The following is an 8679-nucleotide window of genomic DNA, read 5'->3' as shown; positions in this document are numbered from 1 at the left end:
TATTCATTCATTCATTCATTGTCTGTAACCCTTATCCAGTTCAGGGTCGCGGTGGGTCCAGAGCCTACCTGGAATCATTGAGCGCAAGGCGGTAATACACCCTGGTGGGGGCGCCAGTTCTTCACAGGGCAACACAGACACACTCACACCTACGGACACTTTTGAGTCACCAATCCACCTACCAACGTGTGTTTTTGGACTGTGGGAGGAAACCGGTCACCGGGAGGAAACCCACGCAGACACAGGGAGAACACACCAACTCCTCACAGACAGTCACCCGGAGGAAACCCACGCAGATACAGAGAGAACACGCCACACTCCTCACAGACAGTCACCCGGAGGAAACCCACGCAGACACAGAGAGAACACGCCACACTCCTCACAGACAGTCACCCGGAGGAAACCCACACAGACACAGGGAGAACACACCACACTCCTCACAGACAGTCACCCGGAGGAAACCCACGCAGACACAGAGAGAACACGCCACACTCCTCACAGACAGTCACCCGGAGGAAACCCACACAGACACAGGGAGAACACACCACATTCCTCATAGACAGTCACCCGGAGGAAACCCACACAGACACAGGGAGAACACACCACACTCCTCACAGACAGTCACCCGGAAGAAACCCACGCAGACACAGGGAGAACACACCACATTCCTCATAGACAGTCACCCGGAGGAAACCCACACAGACACAGGGAGAACACACCTAACTCCTCACAGACAGTCACCCGGAGGAAGCCCACGCAGACACAGAGAGAACACGCCACACTCCTCACAGACAGTCACCCGGAGGAAACCCACGCAGACACAGGGAGAACACACCACACTCCTCACAGACAGTCACCCGGAGGAAACCCACGCAGACACAGGGAGAACCGACAACCTCCAGGTCCCTGGAGCTGTGTGACTGCCACCGTGCCGTCCCATATTCTCTTCTATGTTCTTTTAAACTCATACATCAACAATAATAAAAGTAGATGGAGCACTGCATAATCTCCACAAAGATAAACAAAGTAGCTAATAATCACAGAATAACAAAATCTCAATGTGTCTGTTCTCTGACACAGAATTTCAACCGAAGTTAGACATTCTACTCTGGGAGACTGTGAGAGAACTGACAGTTGGCAGTCTGTTGTGCAGTTCATTTCCAAACCATGTTATTCATAGCTACAGACAACTGTAGTCTGCTGTGTGCTGTGTGCCAAAGACTAACATTGCCAGTAACGTTTTATGACAGACTCATTTCATTAGTGAACTTGACTTTAAGTGACTTACACGTTTCTTTGAAAAATAGTTCCATATGTCCACCTTCTTTTTTCTTTGCTGCCATCCTCACTCACCCACGATGCACCTGAGTCTTGAACAGTAAGTCTCGCATATGAGACTTACTCATTGGCATTGCTCACTATCAAACCTAGCTACAGTCTCACGTGACAGCGGGGAAGGCACAGTCAATCACACTCACCATGTGTGTTACTCAAGTCATTCATTCATTCATTATCTGTAAGCGCTTATACAGTTCAGGGTCGCGGTGGGTCCAGAGCCTACCTGGAATCATTGGGCGCAAGGCGGGAATACACCCTGGAGGGGGCGCCAGTCCTTCAAAGGGCAACACAGACACACACACACACATTCACTCACGGACACTTTTGAGTCGCCAATCCACCTACCAACGTGTGTTTTTGGACTGTGGGAGGAAACCGGAGTTCCCGGAGGAAACCCACACAGACACAGGGAGAACACACCACTCTCCTCACAGACAGTCACCCGGAGTGGGAATCGAACCCCGGGAATCTGTCCCTGGAGCTGTGTGACTGCAACACTACCTGCTGCACCACCATGCCGCCCCTGTTACTCGAGTCGAGAACATGAAATAACCCATTTATGCTTCTCTAGGTTAATGAGATGTTGACAGATCAGGTGTTTATTTTTTTAATTTATTTATTTTTTTGGTGGGGACACGTCACTTCCATTCATGCTAATTCTACACACTTGTTTGATCCCACAGAAGAGCTACTATAGCACAAATTACCGAAACATTAATGCTGACTACGTAGAAAGACGTTGCAGCTTACTATGTATAGGCACTACCCGGAATCACTGGGCGCAAGGCAGGAACAGACCCTGGAGGGGGCACCGGTCCTTCAGAGGGCGACACACACTCATACCTACAGACACTGTTGAGTCACCAATCCACCTTTTGGACTGTGGGAGGAAATCCAAGCAGACACCGGGGGAAGACACTTCCTGCTGCGTCACCATGCCACCTCACTTTGGTAAAATGTTAATTTTAATATATATATTTTTTGTATTATATTGGGTTACATTGAATTTTCAATTAAAGTAAACAAACAAAAAATATTGACAAAATAAATGCTATTTGATTGGGAAACCTGTGAAAATGTGACCAAAACTATCCCTTTTACATTAAAATATACTAAAATATAATTGAAATTAAGTTCTCAATTTTGTATATTTGATAATTAGAGTTGTTAATAACATTTTATGGTTGTTTGGTACTTGGTTGTTTGGTATGACCCATCTATTTGTTGGTCGTGAAGGCAGTGGCGTATACGACATTTTCAAGGACTCTGTGGATTTCTTTCTCGGAAACTACACAGAACTACACCATTTTGTTGAGCGAGATGAAATTTTGGGGATTTAACAAGCTAGCTAGATAAATCCAGAATGCGTCTGAACACCGGAGATGTCGCAGCCGCCAAACAGTGACGTAATTCGTGGGCTCGTGACTTCGCGCATGCGCAGTGCACTGTAAATAAGAGTTGTAGCAGGTAACTGTTAGCCGGTGAGTCTGAGATGAGACTCTGTTTGACTGTTTTAAGGTCGTTCAGAGCTACGACACAAAACGTCAGCGATAGAAGACTGTTGTGAAGATTAATACGTGTTCCTGAAGTGCGGGATCCTTCAATAAACTTCATGTTCACAACTTCAGGGAGCAGAGCTAGCGGAAATGTTAGCGAAGGCTGAGTGCAGCCGGGGCGACTGAGATGAGTTCAACTAAAGGCAGCTGTGCACTCCCAGAGCTTCCGAGATAAACAACGGTGTGAGGCGGTGTCTGTGTGAACGGTCTGTGTAGTTTAATTCACAGAAGGGCGAGAGGAATGTAGAGGATTGTGGGGTGTCCTCTGGATGACTCAGTAACTAGCTCATTTAGCTAGTGTCGTTGTCAGCTGCTAAAGTGACGTTGGAGTTTAGTTTTCTGTTCTTGCCGAAGCTGCGTGTGCGTTTAGGGGACTTTGTGGACCTACAGAATTGAGTGGCAAAGGGGACACCGTTATTTTTGGGGCGTTATAGCCGCGGTGCAGTCATGTTGTCTGAAAAAAGGTAAGTTGTTTTCCCTCAGAGGCCGACAGTGAACGCCTCTGTGTTCTATTTGCTTTGCTAACGTCTCTCTCTCTCTCTCTCTCTCTCTCTCTCTCTCTGTATGTATGTGTATATATATATATATAGTTGTGACCTCTAACATAGTACATGAAACGTTACTTAACACTACGTCATATTTTACCTTAAAATTACAACTTCAAAACCACCGTGATGCTCCACTGAGGTGCAGTGGGGACAATAAGGCAGCTCTTGTTGCTGCTCTGGGCTCAGAACTGCAGAAACCGCACTATGTTACTTTCGGAGAACGGCAGGGAAAGTGATTCCATGTTTTTGAGACTGTAATTAGAACACAGCAGTTTCAAAGCAGTTCTGATCCATGGCTTTGACTTACTTTGCTCATAATGCATCTTCTAGCCAATAAACAAACTTCACCTGGACATTTTAACAAGATAAAAGTGTAGGTTATCACTTTAAGGAGTTGTTTTGTGCTCAGAATAGGCTTCTTATTGATGTTAAATCTGGTTTTACCTGCAGGAAACGTCAGCACGCTCGTGGTGATGATGAGGACGCACAGCTGATGCCTCAGGCCAAGAGATCAAGCACAACACACCGGTCTTCTGAGATAAGTCAAGAAGCATGGGAGGCTGAGGTGAGGACTAGATTGAGATAATGTTTTTTGCAACATCTGTACAGGTCAATGGCAGATGGGTCAGCCAGTGCACAGTAAATGTGTTGGAGTTATTGATCGGTAACATTTTTTTAATCAAACTCTTAGCTTATTAGGGTAAGGAAGTTTTAAATCTGCCAATAATACCTCAATGTAGAAGGGATTTTATTTCCTCTTATTCATGCTGCTCTGCACAAATTCCAATAAAACCGTAGATTTGCATCATCTGAGCATGCTCCATTTCGATTTAAAGCAATTTTTCATGATACGTTAGTGGTATTGCTCCCTTGCTCCATGATCCTTAATTGATCTTATTGGATGAGACTAGCTAGAATAGTTCTATTTAACTGGACGGCTCGTATATCAGACTCTCTCACACCTATTTAAATGTTACAGATTCAGTAAAAATTGATGACTGCCCACCTGCCGTAACACACAACATGGGGCAGCCATGGCCTTGTGGATAGGGAACTGGGCGTGTAACTAGGAGGTTGCTAGTTCAATCACCAAGAGCCGGCAGGTCATAACTGAAGTGCCCTTGAGCAAGGCACTTATCCCCCAACTGCTCCCCGGGCGCCGTGGCTAGGGCTGTCCACCGCTCCGGGTATTTGTGTTCATTAGTGTGTGTAAATGTGTGTTTCACTGCACGGATTGGGTTAAATGCAGAGAACAAATTCCTCTGTGTGGATTCTAATTCTGATTCTAAAATGTAGCTGATGATTGTGAATAATGTGATTCTGCTGAATCTTTAGTCCTCCAGCAGCGACAGCAGTGGGGTCAGCAGTCCGGAGCATGCGGCCGGGAGCAGCAGCAGCCCCAGCAGTCAGTACGGAGTCGACAACCTGGCAACCCTCTCTGGCCTTGGTCCCTGCAGTCCTCTCTGCAGCTCCTCTGACCAAACTGGCCCCAGCAGCCTGGGCTCCTATCACCACATCAACCAGGTCCTCAGGGAGGCCCACTTCCAAAGCTTGCAGAACAGAGGACAGACCAGGGACAGGTGATTCGTTCATTTCAGGGACATTCCTCTCATCTGTGGTGCATGACAACATTGACACCTTTAGTTCTGCAAAAAGCCTGACAACGTTCCCTAGAAGACGGGGTGAAGATTAAAGGTTAAAGCTTCCATCAGCTTCATTGCCTTTTCCAAATCTTTACTTTGTAGGTGTTTTACCACATGCTAGAGCTCTCATTTGTGTTGGTGTGCTGTTGAATAGAAAGCGTGACCCGGAACTGTAAACCCATTGACGAATTAGAGCACAAAAGTGTTCATATTGTAAGCAATAATGGCTTGGTTACAATGCAAACTTTTGTGCCATTCACACTGTGTATTTTTCCTCTGAACAGACCAGTTTACATATAAATGAGAGCTTCGCTTTGTGAATGATTTCATCCTGGATGGAACTGCACTTGAAGCATATTAATACAATTTTATTATTATTTTTGTGTCAGGGGTTGATGTGCAAACTCAGTGGCAGTTCATCCGTGCACTCGGGGGGTGGGGGGGGGGGGGGGGGGGGTTAAAGAGGGTCCATAGCCAGCCATATAAATTCATGACATAGCAACAAGGGCATCATCTACAAATAAATTATTTATTTATTAAACCCCATTTCTGTACTGGCACTCGATGTATGTTACTGTATACGATAAACCTATGTATACATGGATTATAGGAAAGGTGCTTGGTTCTATGCGATGAAATGGCCACTCTAGTATATTTTTGCTCCTCCTTGAATGCACTGATATGTGTTCAGGTTACCCCCACCCATCTCTTACTTTCTGTAGTTGTTTCAACGCAGCCATCCACGTGGACCCTCTGGAAGGTAGCTGCTTGAATTTGCATTTTGAAGATTGCTGATTATTTTTGTTATATCCTTTTTATATGTAATGATGCATTACAATTTACATTCAGATCACCTACATTTTAAAAATAAAGATGGCTGTTCGTAAGTAGTAGAGTACTGTTTGTTTATTGTTACATGGAATTCCACTCATTTTTCATTCATTCTAAACCAGTGTTCACACGGTTGGAGGCATATTACGACCAACAACTATATATTTATAGTTTTCTTATCCTTTCTGTTTAAAAGAAAAACATGTATCCCCAAAAATCTGTGATTAGAAATGCTCAAAAATAGCTTGGAATAAAATGTTACATTGACTTGTATTCAGATTTAAAAAGCTTTTTCCTTCTACTGTAAAGTTACTATTTTGGAGATTTGTGTTTTTCTTTGGACAGTGACAATGTGGATAATGGTAAAGGAGTGGTTCATCTGAATAGTAAAGTTTTCTTTAGGTAATACCTAGATGTGCATGCACATTTCTGACATTAAAATTATGCTTCAGGCCAAGATCATATACCTAACCTACCTAATGATACCTATAACATCTTGCATCGCTAAGCTAAGGAAGAAATATAGAAACATACAAGTAGAAAATAACATTTTCTCTCTCGTGGACTCCTCCAGCTGTAGTCAGGCAGTGCACATTCATATGTTTTGGGGGGAGTGACTTTCGAAGGAGGGTTAAAAGAAGTATATTTTTTTGACTGGTTATTTTCAGGGGGTGGGACTCTTATCTGTCTATTTATTTATTCATTCATTCATTCATTATCTGTAACCCTTATCCAGTTCAGGGTCGCGGTGGGTCCAGAGCCTACCTGGAATCATTGGGCGCAAGGTGGGAATACACCCTGGAGGGGGCGCCAGTCCTTCACAGTGCAACACACACACTCACATTCACTCACACCTACGGACACTTTTGAGTCGCCAATCCACCTACCAACGTGTTTTTTTGGACTGGGAGGAAACCGGAGCATCCGGAGGAAACCCACGCAGACACAGAGAGAACACACCACACTCCTCACAGACAGTCACCCGGAGGAAACCCACGCAGACACAGGGAGAACACACCACACTCCTCACAGACAGTCACCCGGAGGAGACCCACGCAGACACAGGGAGAACACACCACACTCCTCACAGACAGTCACCCGGAGGAAACCCACGCAGACACAGAGAGAACACACCACACTCCTCACAGACAGTCACCCGGAGGAAACCCACGCAGACACAGGGAGAACACACCACACTCCTCACAGACAGTCACCCGGAGGAGACCCACGCAGACACAGGGAGAACACACCACACTCCTCACAGACAGTCACCCGGAGGAAACCCACGCAGACACAGAGAGAACACACCACACTCCTCACAGACAGTCACCCGGAGGAAACCCACGCAGACACAGGGAGAACACACCACACTCCTCACAGACAGTCACCCGGAGGAAACCCACGCAGACACAGGGAGAACACACCACACTCCTCACAGACAGTGACCCGGAGCGGGAATCAAACCCACAACCTCTTCGTCACCGTGCCGCCCTATTTATTAAGAATGGGTATTTTCAAACTCTTGCTGGTTTCTACAAAAATACTCCAGTGACTTAGCTGTGCACAAATTGGATAAAATCTGTTTCTCCTTTTAAATGGTAAACTGTGGTAAAATGGTTGAGTGTAAAAGCTATTAATGTCATTCTTTTTAAATGATTTCCGTTTTTTAGATGTTCCCAAAACATTAGCCAAAAATTGTTCCCTTTTTATTTGGTGAGATAGCAGAAAACCCCTCTTTAATCCCACACGCCACGCGTGATGAATAAAGGCCTGTACGGTGGGCTGGCCATTAATGAGGGATGGACTGTTCTTCAAGAGAAGAAGTGGGAAAAGGTCACTTTAATTAGAACACTACATGTCCTTGTCTTGTCATGCCACCAGCCTATAACAGATTACGCATATTAATACTCCTCCTGTAAGCACAGCTCCTCTTTATTGTGTCCTCATTACGGCTTCTTTAAAAATAAATAAAGAAATAAAACAGCCCTCCTCCTGAGGAGGATGTGTATGATAGATGTGCTCATGTTCACCCAGGATCCGTTTCTTCAGGGTAATGGTGGAGGCCTTGTTTGGTGTTCTTGGAAGTACAGACTCCTTGAACCTGAACTCTTCTAGGTATTACACAGCATACTTTGCTGTGCATTCCTGCGTTTATTACCTTCAGCTAATTCTGGAGACATAGTTGTGCTTAGTTATTTTGTTGTTGTTGTGTAGGGAGTAATCTGTTACTCCAGGATAGTGCTGGTAGATTGTTTCCTTTTTAAAATAATTACATTTACAATTTCTAAGATATTCTTTAAATAGAACACAAACAGTGCTAAAATTTCTAAATATACTGCACATTCCTATCCGTCTATGAAAACTAAAACCTGTCTTCTTTTTAATGAAGTGCTGGAGTGATTAAATCAGGGAGAGCAACAGCAGAGAGCTGATGATTCAGTTGGAATGCTCTTGATTTTGACTAGGCGAGGTTTGCTGAATTAATTGGCAATGTGATGAAAAATGATGGTTATTTTTTGATAAGTTAATATATCACACACAAAATCTACGAGTTATTGCTTTGTGGGGCTCTAGACAGACTGGGTTTGGTTTAATTCCTGGGAGTAACTCGTATGTTTTTGTGCTAGCTGTGTAGCCTTGAGTATGCTAACTAGCAGGCTAGCATACATAATACATAGAGTAGTTCACTTATTTAAACCAACATAAACATGTTAAATTGAGCAAATTGTCATTTCCATGGTGTTAAAAAAGGGAAGTACACTT

The 8679-nt window shown here is 44.5% G+C and overlaps 1 protein-coding gene across 2 annotated transcripts; it reads left to right on the top strand.

Annotated features, from left to right (window-relative positions):
• The first annotated feature begins 2144 nt into the window (after positions 1-2144).
• LOC136664950 (protein VCF1) lies at positions 2145-5519 on the top strand. 2 transcript variants are annotated; one of them, XM_066642469.1, is made up of 3 exons: positions 2145-2289; positions 3893-4007; positions 4778-5519. In XM_066642469.1, exons 2-3 carry the CDS (start codon positions 3936-3938, stop codon positions 5024-5026), a joined length of 321 nt encoding a protein of 106 aa, XP_066498566.1. In that variant the 5' UTR covers positions 2145-2289; positions 3893-3935; the 3' UTR covers positions 5027-5519. The 2 variants fall into 2 exon arrangements, with proteins under 2 accessions (XP_066498566.1, XP_066498565.1); XM_066642468.1 differs by lacking the exon at positions 2145-2289 and adding an exon at positions 2738-3358.
• The last annotated feature ends 3160 nt before the right edge of the window (positions 5520-8679 follow it).

Source organism: Hoplias malabaricus, chromosome 13, assembly GCF_029633855.1.
Source record: "Hoplias malabaricus isolate fHopMal1 chromosome 13, fHopMal1.hap1, whole genome shotgun sequence".
Classification (NCBI taxonomy): Eukaryota; Metazoa; Chordata; class Actinopteri; order Characiformes; family Erythrinidae; genus Hoplias; species Hoplias malabaricus.
The sequence above is the reverse complement of the archived record's forward strand: the minus strand, read 5'-3'. Positions and strand labels throughout refer to the sequence as shown.